The 25,218-nt window shown below is 35.6% G+C and overlaps 1 protein-coding gene across 4 annotated transcripts in view; it reads right to left on the bottom strand.

The window, feature by feature from the left end:
• The window catches only part of jvl (javelin-like), a 569,361-nt gene that overhangs the window by 511,103 nt on the left and 33,040 nt on the right, over positions 1-25,218 (bottom strand). The window contains exon 2 of one of the 4 annotated variants that reach the window (XM_069842127.1): positions 15,274-15,357. The exons of the other annotated variants lie outside the window; for them this stretch is intronic. Coding sequence (XP_069698228.1) covers positions 15,274-15,279 — 6 coding nt within the window. The 5' untranslated portion in view covers positions 15,280-15,357. The remainder of the gene's footprint in view (positions 1-15,273; positions 15,358-25,218) is intronic. 4 annotated transcript variants of the gene reach the window in all.

The raw sequence follows: 25,218 nt of genomic DNA, 5'->3' as shown, positions 1-25,218 counted from the left end.
AATTCGCAGTACATCTTCGGGGGGGGGGGGAGTCTACCTGGTGTTCTTTTTCAGGTGGTATTCCTGTCTTGGCCGCTATTACTAGTTCAACTTCTGATATTTTCTCAACGTCTCTTCATCCATTTTACATCACATTGCACATCTCTCTTATGGACATATTTCTTTTCCCCAAGACGTGTATTAGTGATATATCGTAAAGCAGTAACTTCTGTTGTCAATTTTTGTTTAGTTTTGTTTTTCAGCGCGGCTTTAACAGCATTGTTAAATGTGACAGTACCATCGTTTCATAAAGAGTGTAAACGATATAAACTCACAAAAAAAAAAAAAATAATGGGCGTAGACAAAAGTAAAATAATGTTTTTCTGTAATTTTCAAGGTTCCCGCCCCCCCAAAAAAATGTGTTTTGTAAGTCTAACGTTTTTGAAAAAGAGAATGGACAGTCATTATTTATTTTATCTGATACTTACGTACGCTGAAGCAGTCTTCTGTTACTCTGTTCTGTCTCAGTTGTGTATTAGTATGTGTTGAATGCAAGGTCATTGGAGACGGAATTCACGTTCAGTCAAAATGTAAACAAATAATTAGACTACTAAAAAAAAGGTAAAGGTATCCCCGTAACATGCCATGAAGGCACTTGGGGGGCATGGAGGTAGAGCCCCATGCTTTACATGACCTCGGCACTAGAATGAGGTGGTGTGGTCGGCACCACGCTCTGGCCGCCTTTTACCCCCGGGAAAGACCCGGTACTCAATTTTATAGGAGGCTGAGTGAACCTCGGGGCTACTATCCATCTTAAAAACATAGTATTTAAAAAATTGTAAATAATATGATAAATACTTAAATTTCACTATAATTTTGTTCAGTATACCATAATGTCTACATAATTTTCGTAGTTTATATCATTTATACCCTATATGCAGAATAGAAGGGAACATTATTACATTCTTCCTCAAATAAGATTGCTAGAAATATGACGAACAAAAATTACAACAACTTGTTCCTTTGAAGACGGTTGTTGAAAAAAAAATGGCATTTTGTGCGATTGTAAAGATTAAATCAATGGACAAAATCCACAACCTCAACGGCAATAACTGACCCCGCGATTCAATTTTCCGGCTTGCGTTACGTCCTAATCGCGACGCTACATACCAATATAGAAACTTGAGATGAACAAAACTAACTGCCGCTCTCGCTCGCTCTGTTCGTTGCATTTGTCTTTCGAGTCTCGCTCATCATTCTCGAAATAGCATTTGGAAGGTGTGGAAAGATTTCGTAACTTTGAATAACATACATCATTGAAATAAATAACATTACAAATATTTAAATGAGACAAAAAGACAAAACAGAACAGTATCTTAGTTATCAAAATGTTCTGGTTCTATTATATGATATTACCTATGGTTATATAAAAAAGAAAAAAAAAATCTCAAATAAATTTGCATTTCTAAGAAACATAAAACATAACGTTAATATATTTTTATTTTAGATTGCACACTTCATCTCAAACATATGAAAAGAACATTTCTAGCCTTTTAATTAGAGGCTAGTAATTAAAGACAGACTGGGTAACGGATTGTTGTACACTGAAATGTAGAGATGATGTTTCAAATAGGCTACTTAATGGTTTATACATATATAACAGTTGCCAAAGTAGATAAAAGTTCAGTCAGGTATAAACAACTGTGGCGATTTAAGGCTGCTTGACGTTCGGGACTTCGGGAGTGATCAATCTCGGCGTCTATAACACTCACAAGCAGTCTTTACGTCAACGACGCGACGTATAGAACAATGTCATGCGGGTTTTCGGCTTTGCGGGCGCTGTTAGTCTTGCTTTCTCGATCGTTGTTCATCTCTAATAGAAACATAATTTAACGTCGCACAGAGGTTGCAAACAGACTAATTTTGAATTTTCAGAACTTTCTCTGTTCTTAAGTTGTCAAAACGTGACTTTATTAGAACATATCTGTAATACGTTTTCATTACACTGCAATATATTATATGAACTATGAAACAATTTATACACTTACATTTTTTGTAGAAATGTAAATAAAGAAAAACCCTGTTAAAATTAATTTTCTCTGCCGGTATATTATGTTTCTGTAATATAAACACTTAGTAACTGGATTAAGACTTACTATCACATGAATATATAAAAAAAAGCATACATGACTGTTTTAAGTTACTAATTCGTAAGGAACGTTCATATAGTATGCCACATTAATACGGAAAGTAGCGGTGCATTTTGTCCACACTCGTCACAGAAAGTAGTTTCCCAGATGACGCGGTGTACTGCATGCAATCCAGTGCCCAGTTGCCTGAGTTTTTATAAACATCGCCATGTGTTTCACATGTTGTATTATGAAAAAACAAAAGTCATGCAGATGTTAACATATACTGCTATAGATGTTTGTATAACGGCAATACGATGTCCATGCTTTTTTCCCGTTGTTTACTTCGGTATGGAAAATGGGTCTACTCTAAAGATTACACTATTCCAGCGATACAGTATCCTAGATTTAAAACCCAATCAGCCTCTTAAGTCATACCTAATGATTAGGGACCGGATATTTATGTAATATCAAGGTGTGAAATATGTACATATTTATGTAAGAAAAATAAGCTGAATATGTACTAAAATATGTAAAATCATGAAAATATTCAATATCAATATTTGGCAGGTATAGGATAGGTAAGACTCTCCCAGTTGTGATTTCATAGACCACCCGACTTTTTTTTACCGCAAACTTGACACATTACTATTTTTCCATCTGTATCTGGGTAGTGAAAGCTTCGTCCATCGCAATCCATGATTTTATTTTTGTCGTTAGGGTTGAAGATACAGGGGCCATTTTAGTTAGTTAAAAGCAGTAGATAAATTCACTTGCACTTTATAATGTAAGTACTAAAACTAGATAACTGAGTGAAATGAATGACACAACAGTACTGCAAGCACTGTTCGCTTTACTGGATCAGGAGAAAATAAGAGGAGATATGGGATACATGCATTTTAGCTTCTCCCTGTAAGAAACAAAGTATCTACTAAAATCTCAAACTATAGACAGGCCTATTTACAAACTGTTGTTTGAAAAGCGACATTCCTATCTTATTCAGAAGGGTAGAATTATTCCAGCCGAGAACCATACTTTCTAATTGCTCGGAAAATTCCATTTCCGTATAAGGTCTACTAAATTCAAAGTAAAGAGGTTAAGCAATAACCTGAAAATCTATTTATTTTAATCTTTCAACATCTTTCCAGTTTGTTCCTTTACTTCAGCTTCTTTTCAAAAGTCGGCTACTTTATTGCGGTTCATGCCAGACTTGACACAGGATTAGGAAGAGGGTGGGTAAGGTTGCAAATTGCATGGGAACGACTTGTTAAGACGTGTGCAGAACTATTACACTTCGAGACAAATCATGTCGTCCTCGTCCTACTCCACCGCATGAAGGCAACGCTACTTTCTGAGTGATTTTTACAATACAAGGTAGTTGTATGAGAAAGGTTGCCTTTTGTTCACTCATATTTACAGTGGGTGGTATGGGGTGAGTTACTTCCTGTAACTAAGAATGTTATGTTTCGTCCCGAAATATAATCCTTTCTTGGCTAGGTAAAAAAGCTTTTTAAAGCTGTGTATTTCAAATTGTAAACTTCCCCAGCAGAAGTTTTTTTTTTCTTTTAGAGAAGTAAAAATGAACAAAACCCCTAAATATATAGATTTATGTAATACCAAGCCACAATATATAATGTGGGGTAAATATGTAAAAATATATAGTATCAAATTTTAATATCTTAATGGTAATTACAAGATTCGCAAAGATTTGTTATTTATATACGGTCAGAATGAAAGGAATAAAATATGTAATTACATAAAAATCCGGTCCCTACTAATGATACTGGATTTTATAGTGGGAATAAGGTCGGAGCCTGTTACTGCAGACAGGAAAGTAAAGTAAAGTCTACACTTCATAACAATTGTTCGGCACAACTTCAGTTTTTACTAGGCCTATATCTAAACAACTAAAAAACAACCATGATCTATTCTCTATTAAAGACCGGAGTATGGTATGTTATTCACTGGTAAGGCCGCACATTTCCTCTCGTGGGATGAGAGTAATAAGAATTGATGGAATGATGGCAGAAGAGATTACGAATCTTAAACGTAACCTGTTACCCTTCTCTTCTAGGCTACGCAAGTATTTGAAGTATATAAAATTGACCAACAGAGGACAATTTTTTTCAACTATTTTTATTATTACGGCTATTGTTCTCGTCTCTCGAAATGATAACCATTGACCCATATGCAGGAAAATCCAGAAGCCATCGACTGTATTGATTTATTTATTTTTTTTTTTTGGTCAGTAGTGTCGATTGTCGCTCCAATTTTTCTATCATCATATCCATTATCATTCAATTGCAGATATGAACAAGATAGTGACTTGTTCTTGTTTTAATATCTGTCGAATTTCTTCAGCCCGATAAGCAAACTTCGTTATCTTTCAAAACTGTTCATTTAGTATAAATTATGAAATTATAGAACTGTTATGTATGTATATATGTATGTATGTATATATATGTATGTATGTATGTATGTATGTATGTATGTATGTATGTATGTATGTATGTATATGCGTTCTGAAGTGTTATAATATTATAATTAGTTTTTGTGTCAGTTTCTTTTGCAGCTTATTGTCCTAAATGTAAAGATTTTATTATTATCACTATTATTATTATTATCATTATTATTACTATTATTATTATTATTATTACTATTATTATTATTATTATTATTATTATTATTATTATTATTATTAAGTTCGTTATTTAACGATGCTGTATCAACTACTAGGTCATTTAGCATCGATGGGATTGGTGATATCCAGATGGTATTTGGCGAGATGAGGCCGAGGATTTGCCATAGATTACCTGACATTCGCCTAACGATTGGAGCAAATCTCGGAAAAAACCCAACCAGGTAATCCTCGGGAAAAAAAAAAACTCAACCAGGTAATCAGCCCAAGCGGGACTCAAACCCGCGCTTGAGCGCAACTCCGTATCTATTATTATTATTATTATTATTATTATTATTATTATTATTATTATTATAGCAAAGTCCAAAGCACTAGTGTAAGAAGAATTGTGCATATGAAGAGGACAAGTAGAAAAATAACTTCGTCTATCTTTATTTATTTATTTATCTATTTACTTATTTATTTATTTAGTGTTACCTAAGAAAAGACTAGTGAAGTGCTTTGTATGAAGTGTGGTATTGTATGGGGCAGAAACGTGGACATTACGACGAAGTGAAGAGAAGCGAATAGAAGCACTTGAAATGTGGATTTGGAGAAGAATGGTACGTGTGAAGTGGACAGACAGAATAAGAAATGAAGCTGTGCTGGAAAGAGTGGGTGAAGAAAGAATGATACTGAAACTGATCAAGAAGAGGAAAAGGAATTGGTTAGGTCACTGGCTGAGAAGAAACTGCCTATTGAAGGATGCACTGGAAGAAATGGTGAACGGGAGAAGAGTTCGGGGCAGAAGAAGATAGCAGAGATAGACGACATTAAGATATATGGATCATGAGGAAACAAAGAGGAAGGCAGAAAATAGGAAAGATTGGAGAAAGCTGGGTTTGCAGTGAAAGACCTGCCCTTGGGCAGAACACTAGATGAAATGAAATGAAAAAATGAAGGCGATATGGGCACCTAAAAATTAATGTAAATAAAAAAATTATGAACTAAAGTTTAGATTGGCAAGTGAAAGGAAAAGAAGAAAGTATGGATTACCATAGCATAACAGGCGAAGATGCTCCTAATAATGAATCGTGATGAAGATAAGTTAATCTTGGGTGAAGGAAAGCTGTTATATCGCAGAAGATTCTCACTAACAAATAAATAATGCAATAGATACATATATTGTAACTGGTTCAGATCCGGTTACAATACCGATGTAATACTCATTTAGTATACCTATGCCGACGGATATTTCTGTAACTAACACATAACTTCTACATGAATGCATTTGATGACTATTAAAACACACTGCTGGTGCCCTCCTCAGAAAAGAGCACTACATGTAGTAGGCCTATATCAAACGGCTAATACCTACAGTTGTATTGCGGACACATAACGTTGTATTGCACGGATGTGCACAAATGGCAGGACTGAAATTGTCCCCTCATAAAATGACAAGCAATTTCTGAGAAAATTACGCAGTCATTTCAGCCTTCTAATAAGAAGGATCCGTTCCCTTAACCTCCATATATACTGTGAATTTCATTCGTCATACCGCTAAAGTTTTGCCAATGAAATCTCTTCTGGAGATTATACGTACTTCTAACAAGAAATTCCATGCACGAGTGAGACTATACAAAGTACCGACAGAAAATGTGACTGGTAATAACAATAGCGATATATGTACCACAACAAACATCATATTGCACGTGAATTGCGTTATCATTGTAACACATTAAAGAAATTGAGAGCAAGGGGCAACAGGAAGGATTTTGTGCTGTTTTGATAAGATTTTAATGAACAAAGTGCACAGCTATTTGGAAGCATTACAGTTCCGTAACTTAGTTTAACTAGTAACTGGAAAGTGCATTTATTCCAACACTGCCAGAGATAAACTGTGGCCCAATTGATATTCATTTCCTGCTACAGGTAAACGGGAATAGACAACTTTCTGCGAAACATTTGTCCTACCTTACGGCTCACTGGTTTTCTTTCTGCTTCACAGAGAAGCACAGTGACAATGTTAACGAATACAAGTTTAATTCCGGACTAAAATTGTTACCGAGCTTTATACTCAATAATATATAGGGTTGACTTTGATCCAAGAGAATCCGCAGCCACTATTTAAAGTAATGAATTCGAATTCTACATATTTTACAAAATCAATGGTAACACTGATTGAAAATAAATGCGAAACCTCTCAACGGGGATGACATCTATAGGCTATACGTGATCGTTGCTAGGCCTAGAGATAAAATCAGTTATATCCAGCATGCAAAGGAAAAGAAATGTTATAAGCAAATAGGGAGAGGAGTACGTCAAGGATATCCCTTATCACCTATCCTGTTCAACATCTACTTGGAGGATTTACTGAAGAACTGTTTTCAAAACATGGGAGAAGTGACAGTAGGAGGTAGAAGAATAAAGTGTGTAAGATTTACTGATGATATGGCCATGGATAAATATATAATAGGACGCGAAACTGAGGTCAGCACCATCTGGCGGCAGGGAGCTGAAATAAGATGACCAGCGCCCAACGTCGTAGGTGGTGAACATTAGAACTACGTGTTGGGTACATTACCCAGAGTTCTCTATTTATCCATTCGAGATATTGCTCGAGGAGATAAGATGGCAGACAGAAACTTGTTAGTAAGTGAACATAAAGTGACACTACGTGTGTGTATAAACAGTGATGTTTATGGACGTTGTAAAAATAGTGTTGTTGAATGTATTGTAAAGTAATAGTAATATAATAAATTGAACTATCTAAGTAGTTCTTGCAGACTTTTCCATTGCGCTGTACAATAAATACCCAAAGAATACAATCCCAATTATCTAATCTTTTGCTTTATTTTTTGTCTGTCTGGTTATATTTTAATTGGGTAGTGTAAAATAGATCGTCTCTTTTATCTTCCTGTTGGCTCCGGTAAGAATTTTCAGTAGAAGATGCTGTGAGGAATAAAAATGTAAATGTTTTATTTTAAATTGGGTTAGTTTTGAATATCGATGAGGGTGGGAGGGAATACTTTCTGCACAGTTTAACATTTTCGTCACCAGGTCGCTGCTAAATGCATGGAGTAATTAGTTACTCTTTTCGCTACTTGTAATAACGCCCCTCCTCCCAACAGGTGGCAGCAAGATCAATTTCTACAACAGCGCCTCTAGTATGTGTTACGGGAAACTCAGTAAGTTTCGCATCCTATTATATATTCATCCATGATATGGCGCTGTTAGCAGAAGAGATGACACTAAGGGATATGCTACTGAAGCTAAATGACAGCTGTGAGCAGTATAGAACGAAAATAAAATATGTGAGCAAAGAAGGTAAACTTGCGAATCCTAAATGAGTCAGTAGAGCAAGTGGACAGCTTCAAATATATACCTACTTGGGGTGTACTACTGTATAAGCAGTAAGATGAGCTGCTATCAGGAAGTAAAAAAAGAATAGCAATGGCAAAGGAAGCTTCTAATAAAAAAGGAGCATCTTCTGCGGACCTCTGGAGAAAAAACTAAGGAAGAGACTAGTGAAGTGCTTTGTTTGAAGTGTAGCATTGTATTGGGGCACAAACATGGACATTACGACGAAGTGAAGGGAAGCGATTAGAATAATTTGAAGTGTGGATATGGAAAAGGATGAAGCGTGTGAAATAGACAGACAGAATAAGAAACGAAGCTGTGTTGGAAAGCGTGAGTGAAGAAAGAATGATGCTGAAACTGATCAGGAAGAGAAAAAAAGTGATTGGTTGAGAAGAAACTGCCTTCTGAAGGATGCATTGGAAGGAACAGTGAACAGAAAAATTAGGGGCAGAGAAAGATATCAGATGATATACTACATTACGATATATGGATCATATGCGGAGACTAAGAGAAAGACAGAAAATAGGAAAGACTGGTCAATGCTGGGTTTGCAGTGAAAGACCTACCCTTGAGCAGAACATACTGACTGAAATAAATGCAATGGAAATTTCAGTTGTAAAATCAAATCAATCGTGTTAAATTCTGGTCAAAGTCCAGTCGTAATAATGAAGTTTGACTTATTTTTATTCGAACTTGCTATGAAAAGAAAAAAAAATGTTAAACTGACAATTTTATCGAACAAAAAAGAACCCACTTTCAAGGAAGTTTGAAAACATTGACATATAGTGTTTATACAAATCTCAAATCAGAATACAGTACTTCACTTTATTGGCTAAATATTATAACATGGATTAAAATTATAATGAATGTTTAAAAATCACAAGTTATCAGAAGTTATTGTCATTCAACTCAATTATTTGAATCAATATAATAATAAATCTGAAACTTTCGCCGCTGCACTTTCTTCCAAAGTCGTAAATCGTTCATGAATGAGAATTGGTGAATTGTCTTACGAGCTTTAAGAAACCAAGAAACTAAATACGAAAGTACAACTACAAGCTCTGGTCTTACACATCATAGTTTTATAAAAATCGAGAAAAGGTTTCATCTCTAATTAATTACAAGTGTAATTCCGTAACTTTTCTACATTACAACTGGTAGGCAGTCTGGGCCATGTTATAATCTTTATTATCAACTACTGTAACTGAAAGCACCCGGCGTTGCACGGGTTTTCCTTTCTGCTTCTATTTTTAATTAAACTGGTTATTATATTTTAGGAAATCTCGGAAACCTAACTACAGACAACCAAAACGAATTGTCTTTACTAAGCTAAGATGAATCTTTACTTACGTCATTTACATGAATTGATGAACTCCTTAGAGAAATGCCTTCCAGCGTTAACTCAATATAAAACAGTTCTAATCAGGCACCGAAAAGAAAACATGTCTCATGTGCCTGACGTTCAACGGTTTTTTAAATTTATTTATTTTATTTTGTTATTTATTTTATTTTTTTATTTATTTATTGAATGATTTATTTATTTATTTATTTATTTATTTAAATATTTATTTATTCTCCTGTAGTTAAGGCAATTAGGTCTTCTCTTCCACACCGCCAGAAATACAATTAAAATAATAGAAAAATCAAACTATGAACAAAGTAAAACTAAAAAAAAATATGATTCCTTTTCCTCTTTCTGATCAGTTTCAGCATCGAATCAATATGTAGGGCCTCCTTATTGCATGAATTATCTAGTTTTAGCCTTCATGATGTGTATCAACAATGTTATTTAATTTCGTGTTATGATTTCCATGGCCTCGTGAAAGTCGATGTTCACTACAACAGACAATAATAAAAAACAATTGACTATAGAAGATTGCATTTGAGTATTACACATGAATGTCTGATCGTATTTATTTATATTTTTTATTTTTTAATTAATTTAACGTCCATTTGCACAATTTTAACATAGCCTATGTTTTTCTCCTGGTTATGAAGATTAAATGTACAAACTTTGGCATATATCGGTCAAAGCGTGTAGATTTTTATAGAGTACATACACACATACATATATATCCACATTCACTTTTATATATTAGATACTCTAATTCTTCAGGATTTCTGCATAAAACTGTTCCTAATAACAGTCATGAAGCTAAAACAAACTGCAACAGTGGGTATAAACATTACGTATAACCTACGGGGAAAACCGCTGAATCCCTACAAGAATTCCTTCATCAATATAACAAAGCGTGACCTCGGTCAAGGTCGTGTCATTAAATATGAAGCACGGCGTCATCCAGTATACCCGGAACCTAATCCCCACATGGCACAGAGCGCGCTGCAGAAATCGATCATTAAAATATGGGCAATGGAATACAACACGAAAAGCTCTCTGACAAACAACCTAGCTATTAAACCGAGCTGAGTTGGAAAAGTTGGTAACGGGGGACAAAAAACCAAGGACCTGCCAGGCACAATTAACATTGGATGTTGGCAGTAAGCTAGTAGAAAAGCATTATAACGAGACTGGACTTCAGCATTTCTCTATAGCGCGGGAAAGGGCCAAAGTCTCAATACATTCACTAGTCACAGCACTAGATTACATACATAGTGGAAGTGAAATAATCTTGCACACTGAAAGGGACGATAGGGTACATTTAAATGAATAGAACACCTCTATTACGTTTTGTGATTAAATGCACGGTTAATTAGAAAATTGAGTACGAAGTTTCAGCAGTCCGGCAACATCACCGCTAACACACCCCTCTTTTTCTCGTAATACAGATGTAAGAGGTCAACGAACTCAGGTCTGACTGCTCAATGAACTACCTTCCATTTCCCTTTCTGGCTGCAATGTTGTAAGCTGATCGCATCGGCCAGTGGCTTCAAATTAGTGGTTTTAATATTAAATTTACATAAAAATCGTCCAAGCTATTGAAATACGCCAGAGGAATAAATGATTTTCTATCGGTATGGACAAAAATTATAATCCTACTCGCAATAGTTACTGAACAAGAGGGTGTTAAATATTTTGGAAAAAAAAATAATTTTCTTTTTTGTGAGAAAACTATGAACTTTCCACCAATATGGTATTACACTTTTTTGTTACATACAACATGAGCTATTCGCTCTGAAAATCTGCAGGACTATTTCACTTCATAGTTCTTCATACCTTAAAAGAATGGTTTACAAATTATGGCCACGGTTGCCACGATAATGGACTGGAGAGAATGCCTTCTAAGAGTTTCTTAATACATTTATTTGTTAATATACTGCTGATTCCCACTCAAATGTCATAAGCAGCATATTGCTATTTCAGTGCCTGCAGGATTTCTTAACTGCTCAAATTCATTATTCCTTCTAACGCCTACATTAAGTTAGGGCTAAGTAATATTTAAATTGTTAAGTATAGCTACTTAATATTTTAACTATAACGTATTTGTTTTGGCCCAGTGGTGTCAAGAAAAATTTCAGAGACTGAGTGTCATAACTAGAGCCAGGATTTTATGTAATATAAAAGTGAGAAATATATGCATAAAAATGTAGCCAAAATTGGCATATATATATATGTAGATACAGTAAATATGTATTACATTTCAACTACATAAATTAAAAATCTAAACTTTATCAAATAGATTTCTTTTACGCCGATTCTGATGTAAAACACTTGATTTTGTGAGATCTATTGATTGTCATATTTATCTCACTAAACAGACAGCGGATTTTCGGTTCCTACACAGCGACAAGACGTCACGTCCCTACGCTTAAGTAGAGAGCGTAGCAATGAATTCAATGACCTCACTGTAACTGACGTACACCTGACGTTCAGTATCGGGACCGAAAATCCGCTGTCTGATTATTATATTGTTTCTATCTGTACTTACATTAATGAAAAATCTATAAGTATGCAATAAAAGGGGAAACAAACACTGTATGTCCACAAAATAGAACAAAAAAATGAAAGAAACAGGACAAGAATGAACAATTCACCACCATTCACATTTTATTATCCCAATTGAATCACAATATTGAGAAACCCTACATGACCATTTTTTTTACGAAAATGAGTTATATATGATTTCGTATTCTAAACATGTAGACTCATGATATTATGAAGAGAAACGCCACATATTCCCATCAACATTCATTTTAGCTAAAGTGTTAAGAAAAAAATAATTTGAGCACAAATTTAGGACCTGAGATGTTTTTGTATCTCCTGAAAAGTTTAGTTTTCTAGACATGTGGGGTTTCTCAAGATTCCGGTTCAGTTATTGTTCATTAATTCTTTGAAGGTATCTGTTAATAATTATATGCATTTAAGTAAATAGTACATCTGTACAATGGAACCCATTACCATTCGCAAAGGGATGTGTTCCCTACAGAAACATTGCTTATCAATGCCTACAAACTAAGACTATGGCAAAAGGATGTCCATTCTTTGTCAGAATCTGAATCCACTTTGGCGCAAAAATAATATATACGGTATTTAATTAGTGCATGCTCGAGAGATCGAGGAACAGGTGGTGTAAGCAATTATTCTCAAATGAATATTAATTGAGGAGGTAGATGTTAAAATTATGAAAAATATACTTAAAAAAGGCAATATACTTAAAAAATAAGTAAAAATATTAATATAGGCATATAAAAAATACTGTATAACATACATAAACATAAGTAAAAATATTAGGCTACAGAAACAGAATATGTAATTACATAAAATCCGGCCTCCAGTCATAAAAGAGAAAATTTGAACACTTCTGCTTGAAATGATTCTGAACATTGGAAAAGTTGATTTCTTCCCTGAGAAGGAAGGATGCACACGGGCAAGCGAACAGATTGGTTAACAGCCAAGACGTATAGACAAAGAGATGCCTTTTCTTTAATATGAATTTTTTGGCACAACTTAACACTAAGTTTCATCTGATAATTTTAGAGAGGAGTAATTTAAATAACTCCATAAGCCTACTACATTCTTTTGGTATTTTTAAATTTCATCATTAAAATAATTTACGTTTTATCAACAGTAATCTCACTAGACGTTTTGATTTATCTAGAGAAAATCAAAACTCGAGTGGGATTTAATTGACTATTACATGATTAGAAGAAAGTATATAAAGATTAGAAGTAACGAAGTACCCCAATACAATAAAATATTAATTGACTTACGAAAATACAACTGTCTTCAAATGTAATATTGTACCACCTCAACATTACAAATATTACGCTAGATGCATGCTAGATGGCAGTAGTGTCTTTATACAGACACTGTAATGATTACTATTCAGTAAATCTTAATATTAAACAATCTCTGATACGTGGCTATCCATAATATCATATAGCAGAAGTTCTTTTTATCCTCTCAGAGCAGAAGCTATAACATAACCTAACTAATATACACAAGTGTTAGAAAAGTTTTAATTAACAACGATGACAAAAAATAAACATGAATAATTTTAAAAGGAATAATTATTGAATGTACAATTTTCAAATTTGAATGTGGTTGGTGGTTCAATTGATGTTATATTGGACGTGTGCGTAATAGAAGTGGAACTCGTTGATTTAGGATTTCCGAATGGTGCTCTTCATTTATTTGTAAATCGGATTTCAGAAGATGCATAGGTATGATCAGTGATTTTTATTAATTCTTCTTCTTGAATGCCAATGCGAGTCATATTTGAAACTGCTGTGCATCGACTGGAGTGGTTTGTAATTATATATATATATATATATATATATTTTTTTTTTTTTTTTTGACGTCCAGACCAGCGCAGTTTCAAATGTTGGCAAACAATGAAACAAATGCTAGGGACGCGATAAAATTAAACAAATGCTAGGGACGCGATAAAATTGTGCGATAACCAGCCATGATTGGTTGAAATACGTCCTTTCGTACCGTTTTATTGGTCAAAGTAGTATGACGTAGTAAGAGTGTAATAGTCTAAATAAATATACAATTATGACCAAGAACAAATTTGAACCCAAGGAGTGTCTATTAATATTCTTATTGAATTTGATATTCCCAAGAAACTAGTTCGATTAATTAAAATGTGTCTCATACAGCAGAAACATACAGCAGAGCCCGTATAGGCCAGTTTCTGTCCGACGCTTTTCAAATTGACTGCGGGCTAAAGCAAGGAGATGCACTATCATCTTTACTTTTTAACTTTGCTCTACAATATGCCATTAGGAAAGTCCAGAAAAACAGAGAGAGTTTGGAATTGAATGAGTTGCATCAGCTGCTTGCTTATGCAGATGATGTGAATATGTTAGAAGAAAATTCAGGAATTTTACTTGAAGCAAGTAAGGGGATAGGTTTGGAAGTAAACCCCGAAAAGAATAAAGTATGTCATTATGTCTCGTAACGAGAACATAGCACGAAATGGAAATATAAAAATTGGAAATTTATCCTTTGAAAAGGTGGAAAAATTCGAGCACCTTGGAGCAAAAGTAACAAATATAAATGTCACTCGAGAGGAAATTAAACGTAGAATAAAATATGGGAAATGCCTGTTATTATTCTGTTGAGAAGCTTTTATCATCCAGTCTGCTCTCGAAAAAACTGATGGTTAGAATTTTTAAAGCAGTTATATTACCGACTTTCTATATGATTGTGAAACAACTTGGACTCTCGCTTTGCGAGAGGAACAGAAGTTAAGGGTGTTCGAGAATAAGGTCCTTAGGAAAATATTTGTGGCTACGAGATGAAGTTACAGGAGAATGGAGAAAGTTACACAACGCAGAACTACATGCATTGTATTTTTCACCTAACATAATTAGGAACAATAAATCCAGACCTTTGAGATGGGCAGGGCATGTAGCACATATGAGTGAATCCAGAAATGCATGTAGTGTTAGTTGGAAGATCTAGGGGGAAAAGATCTTGGGGAGGCCAAGGCGTATATGGGGAGATAATAATAAAATGGATTTGAGGGAGGTAGGATATGATGGTGGGGACTGGATTAATCTTGCTGAGGACAGGGACCGGTGGCGGGCTTATGTGAGGGCGGCAATGAACCTCCGGGTCCCTTGAAAGACATTTGTAAGTAAATAAGAAGTGTCTATATTTTTAAGTAACAATCTCATACACACAGCAAAAATAATAAGAACAATAATGCATTGAGGTTTTACCATTGCTATTTGTACACAAAAATATCGATTTAGATAAATACTTAGTACATGGCTTACCATCATCTTGCAGCGATCCCTTCAAACGTATTTCCCTCCAAATCTTGAACTATTTTTGCGGCATCCAAACGCATTCTCTGCTTTCTATAACGGAAAAATAATAGTCTAAGAATTCAGAACTTCATGAAAACGTGCAAAATAAATCTGTGGGGTCCTTAACGTTTAATAAAGACGCTTTGCACTTCACTTCAATTGAGAAAGTTCTCGACACGTACTTATTTGAAGGCGACCTGGAATCTTCAGTGGAAAGAAAAATTCCTCGAATCCATGACCTTTCAGCCAACAGTAATCGGTCTAACGAGCGAGTTAACATGACTCTCTTTCTCTATCTTTAGTCGTTTAGCCACGTAGCTGCTGCATCGTGATAAAAGTTACAGAGACACGGTATGATGCAGTTACCCATCGCATGCTGTAATGCTTGTGTGTGAATAATGGACATACGCTAGATCAGTAAAAGAAAGGAATAACTACAATATACTATGTAGATAGACTCAAGTCAACGGCGCCAAAATGATACAAGTTGGTGTGGACAATAATACGAGTATTTTGAGATAGGGACCATAGTTGACGATGCCCACTAAAGCTCTGTAAGATCAGGTCAGTGATGTCAAAAGGAAACAAGCAATATAGGACTATAATGAGTATATTCAGATAGGCACCATGGTCGACGATACCCTTGAGGATTCCAAAAGATCAGGCCAAAGAACGATGTCAAAATGATAGCTGTTTTAACCATTTTTACGGATTAGCATGACATTTTACAGATGTTGCAGATACAATAATCGTTGTAATTAGGGAACGGATTTCTAGGTGCTAAAAAAGAGAGATTTAGAACTTTATAAAATACAATTTAGGACTTTTAGGAATTTATATAAAATTAACAACGAATTTTCATTTCAGTAAATACAGTAGAGCATAGATTATCCGAAACAATTGGGAACGCAGGGTGTTCGGATAACTGATTTTTCGGATAATCGATCATTTACGAAAACAAATTGTACCGGTGTTATAGAAACACTGATATTAAATACAAAACTGTACATACAGTATATATTTTGTATCACACGTCTTACAAATAACACAGAGAACTGACTAGCATAGTTTGACAAGTTCAAAACGGCCATTAAAATAGGCCTACAGTTTAGGAAAAGACGTCCAACTTTTTTATTTTTTGCTTCAGAGCTGAGACTTTTTCTTTTTGTCGCTAAATCTGACTAGCGAAACTTCTACATGGCGTGCGTGCAAATTCAAATTTGCTGACAAACGCTTTCGGTTAACCGATATTTCGGTTGATCGGTATTCGAATAATCGATGCTCTACTGTATTGCATTTTAGGTGCAATTTAAGCACAGAGAAGTCATGTTTTGTGCAATCTTCTCCATTACTGTATTTGACTAACAAGGAAACCGTTCCAGGTCATGGTGCTTGGATTTAATGGAAACGCATATTTAAACAAATTTTCATTCGTTAAGAAACGTGGTTTTCGCTTGAAAATCCATGCTACTTATGCCGCTTCTTGCGCTCACTCGGATCCTCATAGTTCCGCGACACCGTATGACAGTTCTCGCATTAATACTCTACTCTATTTTGTCATCAAAGTCTGAATAACTTATTACGTTGTCGAAAAAAGAAAACGATAAAAATTATTCATTCTTTATTTACAGGATATGATGAATAGTGATACTAAACAACTGGAGTAGCCACCGGCGTGGCTCAGTCGGTTAAGGCGCTTGCCTGTCGGTCTGAAGTTGCGTTCGGGCGCGAGTTCGATCCCTATTTGGGCTGATTACCTGGTTCGGTTTTTTCCGAGGTTATCCTCAACCGTAATGTGAATGCAAGGTAACCTATGGCGAATACTCGGCCTCATCTCGCCAAATATCATCTCGCTATCACCAATCTCATCGACGCTAAATAACCTCGTAGTTGATACAGCGTCGTTAACTAACCAACTAAAAAAAAACAACTGGAGTATCAATAGCCTATAAGGATAGGGCGTCAATTTTCCAAGTTGGTAACCCAGGTTCGAATCTCAATGGGTGCAGATGGAATTTGTGAACAAAGACGGTATTGAGTGCTAGGTTTTGGTGGGTACTCCCGTTTCCCCTACCGACATTATGCCATTGCTCAAGTAATGACCATAATTATAACACTCGTCCGCAGCAGACCACCTCCCATAGTGCATCAAGGGCAACGCTCTTGAGGCAGAGTCTACAACTATGGCGTCTCTCTCCTATACTTGTTTTTTTGAAAGATGGGACATGACAGGAGCGTTGCGATCGGAAAAACAACTGAATGTCACATAGTGTGGTAGGCCTGTTGCTATGGTAACAACGGTTGAGTTGCCAAACTTACAGTTCGCACGTGGCGAGTGCTTAATAGCTCTCTTGGCGACATTTATTGTGCACACAATGTTAGCATTGGTACGTTTCGTATTTGATTCTCTGTCAATTTTTGTATTGTTTTCTTGCCATCGCGTCAATTGTCAATGAATGTTTTAACGTCAGCCATCTTAACCACTATTGCTAACTTCCATCAGCTGGCAGCGTGGTAGTCCATATTGGCAACATGGCACTGTAGTTCCAAGCTAGGCCAATTAACTGTCATGTCCAATCTTTCAAAAAAACAAGTATAGAAGGGGATACCGGTGAAATCAACACCAGCCATTGGGGGGGGGGGGGGATTACAAAACTGTACTCTCAAAATAAAGTTATGAAAACTACAATAAAATCCAAAACGACCTGTTAAGGATTCCGAAAACTGTACTCTATTCAATACAAAAATCAAGAAAATCACCAGAAATAAACCGTCGTCCGTATATATTACAGGTTCACAGGCTTCGGCCATCAATATAACATGTTAACGTAAAGCATTCGGAAATCAAGAATTCTTCATTTTCTCTTACAGTTATCACTGTAACTATTCAACTTTTCAACTTTAGACAGAGATGTACGTTAGAACGAATCGATGTTGAATTAGCCAACGAATACGCAACTGAAGTATTAAACATCAAAACTGAAACATTCTCTATAAGTGGTTACGTGTGTGTGTGTGTGTGTGTGTGTGTGTGTGTGTGTGTGTGTGTGTGTGTGTGTGTGTGTGTGTGTGTGTACATAAATTGTCACTTTGTCCTTTACGAATTCCAGTTTCGCCTCGTCAAGATATGAACCAAGGTCCGAGACGTAGAAATTTAGTACTACTGGCGCCTAGCAATCATCACAACACGGAAGCCGACGGTTAACGGCCACAATTAACGTATTGCTCATACTAAAAAAGGAACAATGTGGAACGAAACTAACTGAAGGGCATCTAGCTTCTCTGTGGCAACCGTAACTTTCCTATTGCAATTTCCTACTAAATAATTTTCGATTCCTTTTAACAGTTTAACTGGAGCGTAAAATTATCTGATCACACGGTTACTAGTCTTGAATTAGTCTGATGAGGAAACGCAATGCGTGTCAAGCTGTAGTGAATGGATCTGCATAGTGAAAAGATATTTGAAAGTTCTTTTCTCGTCATGACTCAGTTAAATTTAACTGAAGTAACAGCGACATTAACTGGAGATCTGCTGAAAGGGTGTTACATTACAGCAATACGAGGTTAGATACACAGGGATCAGCAAACACAGGAACAAACAATGATTTAATGAGGAATAAATCAAAACTAGACAATATTTACTATCGCGATAGTACACAACAACGAAAATAAGAGAAAAAGTGATTACTATTATTTTTAAAAGCACATACATTAACCAACAACGTCTGCAATGAGAAAACTTTTTCAATTAATGCATTATAATTTGTGAATGTCTGTTTGAAACTATTGGTGGCGCGACGGTGTTCACACTGGAAGTAAGTTACAAGCGCAACCTTGTGCACGCTTATTCACCCGTCTCCGCCGATCAAATAAATTTGTTTCTTCTAGCACGCTTCCCTATGTGACGTGATTTTTTTCACAATAGATGTTGAAATACATGCATTCAAGAAAGAAGGGCAATCTGGGATGCACAGCAACAGAGACTACGTGAAGAAACTTTGGACGGAAATTGAAAATATAAAACCTTACCTCAAAGTAACCATAAGCTTCTCTTCCGGAGATACACACACATTAGGAAGTTCGAATGCTTTATACGTTACTTTTGGTGTAACTTTTTCAAGTATGTAATAATATGTTTCTGGCATCATTCTAAAATAATTAAAGAATAACTCGGGCTGTTTAAGAAGATCGGAAAAAATTCGTTTATATTTACCATCTTCCTCCCTGTCCTCTCTATTCGTTCACCCATACATCCCTTAATGCAACCTCATCTATCATTAAAAACTTCAACACTCCATTTTCTAACACTAAATGCTCTTCATCCGAGGAATTCATTTCGACAACTAGACTGGAAGTGGAAACGGTTACTTGCATCTAATGTGACCACACTTCCAAGCAAGCAGGCACTCTTGGGCACGCAGTCGCTTCCATTTAACTTGTCGCAGCCTTAAGGCTGGTTCACAATAAACCGGGAACGGAAACGACAACGAGAACGAGAACGGAAATAATGTTAAAATAAATGTATTTAAATGTGAACATTCACAATTAACTATTGTGAATGCTCATATGTAAATACATTTATTTTAACATTATTTCCGTTCTCGTTCTCTTTGTCCTTTTCGTTCCCGGTTTATTGTGAACCAGCCTTAACTCTTCTATAGTGACTACTCAGTTATGGTGGCTAAGTACATCATATTATTAGCATTTAACAGAGTGAAAATATCACCTGTTGTCAAAAGTTGAGCAAAACTATAACACATTCTGGACATTTTCCAACAAATGCCTGGTGAAAAAGCCAGGAACAGTAGTGCAATATTTAAATGACACTGACACATGACGTAAGTAAGCTACTTTTTAGCACAAGTTATAGCAACTCTTCGGTCTATTACGAAAATCTTTTTGTACCAACACCGGATAGAACATCGTAAATGGGAGAAATAACTTTGGAGATGAATGCGTATAAGGTACCACAGCCAATGTCATCGGTGTTCATAGAAACCAAAATTCACGAAATTACTGACACTTACCACATAACGTAAGGAGTTATATTATGACTGCATCCCAGGAATTCTATCTACTTACAGGAATGTGTGACCTCTTTCCTGAATCCGTTACAAAATGCGAGGATTTCAACGGATTTCACTGCATTGCTCAAACAAGGGAAAGTATAAAGTCAGTATTTTAATTGGTACAGTTGTCATGGCATGAAGCAGTGTAATTATTTTTTGTCGTAACTCCTGGGACGATATATTTTTATACGAGTTTTTCGTGCACATTTTATATCTGAAACACATGGCAGCCAGCAGTCGTGAGAGCAATGCATGTGCAACGTCTCACTGTCATTTAAAGTGCCATATGATTCCATTCTCGTTCAACTTCCTACTCCCGTTAAATCTACAAATGACGTCACCGTGAGGACATTGTACTACACCTCACGGCCAAGTTTTTAGCTTATCACACTGTCAAATTCTTATCAGTACAAAAGGAGCCTGAGAAGTAAAATGTTATGTACCGAGCTGATCTCTCTACAGATACGAGCGTAAATGATTTTTAATGTGACAACGTAAGGAGACAGTCAACAATCTGTGTTCTGCACACATGAGGGTCATTGACTATTCCGACGCGAACACATGGCAGCAATATTCCGAAAAACGGAATAAGAAATGTAAACAGTTTGTTGACATTAAATTTTACGGGGTACGACAAATTGTAATTATATCATCATCAGCATTATCATGAGTAATGCTGGGCTAGACCGATGTCTATTTCGGCTTCTCTGTATCCTTCTCGAACGTTCAGGTTCTCTCTCTCTCTCTCTCTCTCTCACTCTGAGGCTTATTGTGCTTACTACTCCTTTTCGTTTCTCGAGCTAAAAACCGTGATTTGTATAAACGTTAATAAAATCTATAAATTCCAACGCATTGTGCTAATTCTTTCAGAAAGTGTTTAATACGCGTGTTTATACCGTTATCTATCATGAGCATAATTTCGATTTTCGATCCAAAGAAAAAGTTCGTGAAATTTTTGTTTTTGCGGGACTTTAAGGCATATAAACATGAATAAAAATTACAAATACCATCGGATTCTTCTAATTTAAACAAAAAAATATATATTAAATTCGTGTGTGTGCACATATATCTATCAAAAGTTTTATCGTCGCATACAGGAAAACGTAAGTTCGTTATTGTATGTCTTCCAATTGGGAAAATTTTGCGTTTCTCGAGCTAAAACCGCGATTTGTATAAACGTTAATAAAATCTATAAATTCCAACCGTTTGTGCTAATTATTTCAGAAAGTGTTTAATACGCGTGTTTATACAGTTATCTATCATTAGCCTAATTTCGATTTTCGACCCAAAGAAAAAGTTTGTCAAATTTTTGTTTTTGTGGGACTGTAAGGCATATAAAGATTAATAAAAATTACAAATACCATCGGATTCTTCTAATTTATATATATATATATATATATATATATATATATATATATATATATTAAATTCGTGTGTGTGTGTGTGTGCACATATATCTGTCAAAAGTTTTTTGGTCGCATAAGGAAAACATAAGTTTGTTATTGTATGTCTTCCAATTGGGAAAATCTTGCGTTTCTCGAGCTAAAAACGCGATTTGTATAAACGTTAATAAAATGTATGAATTTCAACGGATGGTGCTTATTCTTTCAGAAAGTGTTTAATACGCGTGTTTATACAGTTATCCATCATTAGTTTCGATTTTCGACCCAAAGAAAAAGTTAGTGAAATTTTAGTTTTTGCGGGATTTTAAGGCATATAAACATGAATACAAATTACAAATACCATCGGAATCTTCTAATTTAATATATATATATATATATATATATATATATATATATTAAATTCGTGTGTCTGCACACATACCTGTCAAAAGTTTCATTGTCGCATGCAGAAAAACATAAGTTTGTTAGTGTATGACTTCCAATTGGGACCACATCCCCGAGTATCGTGATTCACTGTTTGGTGCCACTAACGATTCAGCTATATCCAGTTCCAACGGAGCCCGCGGTTATTGCCCCTCCGTTCCCCTGGGACATCTGCAGCCTCCTCAGAACGATACCATCTGTATGGAAGTCATCAGTATTATACAGGATGATTCATTATTACGTGTAAATACTTTGTGTAATGAAGAGGTGAAACTAAGACTAAAACGTTCTATACAACTTTTTCTTAAAACCTTTAATTCCAGAGTTAACGCCATTTTTCGTGGAACTTGCGCTCTCAAACAAAGAAAGGATAACAAGCCAAATACAAACTAATTATTACTTTCGTACAGTGCATTTGGACTTCAATACAAAAATAACCAAAGTCATTAAATCCATATCCTCGGCAGTCCTCTTATGCACGTTTTGTGAACTAAAACCAAACACAGTAAAGAATGTACAGCAATTTCTTCTATACTTTACATATTTGCACAATTTTTAGTGTAATGCATGTTCAAAGTGCTGCCTCTCAACTTGAAGTCCAGAGGGTTCATGTCCGGTGATTTGGATGGCCAAGGAGTTGGCCCTGAGCGACCTATCCATTGACCTGGATACGCAGCATTGAGATACGCCCTTACGTTGCAGCAGTAATGCGCAGGAGCACCATTGTGCATAAACCATAAGTTCACTCGTGTTGGAAAAGAAATATCATGCAGTAGACCATGCAATTCGCATTACAATAATGCGCGGTAGATTTCCTCAGTCAACCGCAGAGGTGAACTCGAGGTCCGAGTAACTGATTCTCCACAATACCACACCAAATGTGTGGGAGAACAGTAATGCCTATGCAGTTATTATGACGTAGGTGCCATCTACTGGAACTCTGGAATTAAAGGTTTTGAGAAAAAGTTGTATAGAAAGTTTTAGTCTTCGTTTCACCTCTACAATACACACACACAAAGTATTTACACGTAATAATGAATCACCCTGTATAATAGCCCTGCCAAGACTATGGAATTCGCTACTTGCTAGCATCAGGGACTGACGAAATAAAATTATATTCAAACGCAAGCTTACTTGCACTTGGTCAGTAATTGAGACTCGTTCAGACATGGCGGCATGACGCTGCGTCTCCATTGTGACAGCATAAAACAACACATTGATAACGGAGGAGAGGATATCCAACCCCAAGCGGATTGAATTCACAAGCATGACGTCAATGCAGCGTTAAATCTGCACCAGTTTCCTTCACACACTAAGAAAGAAGGTTCGATGTCTTCCTATATCAAGACGGCTTTCAAAACTACGCCATCAATCAATACCAGGACATCTATGATTTCCACACGAACAAAAGCAGTTCAGTATAATTCGTGTCCATTTCACCTACGCCGGCTTTCGGAACACATTTCCCAACCTCGGCTACATTTTGAATCTAATTAATTGTATGACTAGCGGCAAGGTGTAATTAATCGTTCGACCCACATTTCTACATCTATGCTTGATCTCGATCTAAATGCATTATCGAGTTTTATTTCCGTATGCAGATTTACAGGAATAATATTGTAAATATACTTAAAGTCGCGACGCTGTTATTCCCGGCGTGACTCCTCCTATTTGCTTACGTCTTAGGAAGTGAAGGCTCTATAAAGTCTAGGAGGTAGTATCGTTCGCCATTTTTGTTCTTTCGTTGCCGAACTACCAGACGAGGAATCTATTTGCCACGCCGTTAAACATTATCACGTCGTAGCTCCTATGATAATAAATCAAACGCACTGTAATTGAGTAAATAATTGAGCGGCAAATAACGTCCTCTGCTTTCTGCGAACCCAACGAAAGAGCTAAAATGGCGGGCGATTATATTAAGTATTTATCGAGCCTTAGGAAATGCATCAGCGAATCACAAGACGCACACGTTTAAATGTAACCGACCGGCAACGTGATTGGCTGCCGGAAATTAGAGCGACGGGACTATAGTATTAAATATATTCTTGTAATAAATACAAGGTTAACAAAATTATAAGAAATAACTATAAATCAATGAGTTAGGCAGTGATATAGTCTGTTACCGACTCTCTTCAATATCTATATTGACGACCTCATTAAAATATGGAAACAAAAGGTGAATCCAGGTAAGATAGTAGGAAAAATCAGATATCTAAATATTTACTTTATGCTGGTGATGTAACAATCTACTATACTCCCATAACAATACCAGTGATGTCAAACATAAATAAGAATGGTTTCCTACCTTGAGTAAATTATGCCCACGAGAATATCCCTAAAAATTAATATATCGTCGTTGTTCCTGCAATAACGCCTATGTGACATATTTATCGATTTTCAGATTTTTGCTTTATTAAATAAATAGAGATACAGCAAATAATAAAATCTCCTGTATGTAATTATATTTCTTTGTTTCGAAAATGTAAGAATTCACAGTCTCCTATGTACGGCTGCCATAGGATGAATGAATATGTTTTTTTCTTCCTACTGAAAACTTTTATATTTTGCACATAGGAACAACGACGATATGCACATTATCATATGAAACAATCATAGCATAATATGTGATAGTACCCCAGTAGAAAAATCCTTTACTGAAATAATTAACTGTCAAGTTTCAAGTTAAATTATACTTCTTAAATTTATATTTTAAAATTTATATTAATGACATTACTACTAAAAATATGGTTAAGTTTTAATTTCAATAAAAATAAATTATTCACATTTAGTTTCAACGTCGTAAACTCTTAATATAGTTTGCAAAAGTGAAGTAGTGAAGGAAAGCTATAATACTCTATAGTTATATATGATTTATCACATTTCTAACGTTATGGATTGATTTATTCCTGCAGAGACTCCTCAAAATATGTAATACAATTCATCCTAATTGAATCAAGATTTATAAGTTACAAGTCTGTACGAAATGGAACATGCGCGCACATGCGTAGTCTGTAAAC

The sequence above is a fragment of the Periplaneta americana genome, chromosome 12 (genome assembly GCF_040183065.1).
Source record: "Periplaneta americana isolate PAMFEO1 chromosome 12, P.americana_PAMFEO1_priV1, whole genome shotgun sequence".
In the NCBI taxonomy this organism is placed as follows: Eukaryota; Metazoa; Arthropoda; class Insecta; order Blattodea; family Blattidae; genus Periplaneta; species Periplaneta americana.
The sequence above is the reverse complement of the archived record's forward strand: the minus strand, read 5'-3'. Positions and strand labels throughout refer to the sequence as shown.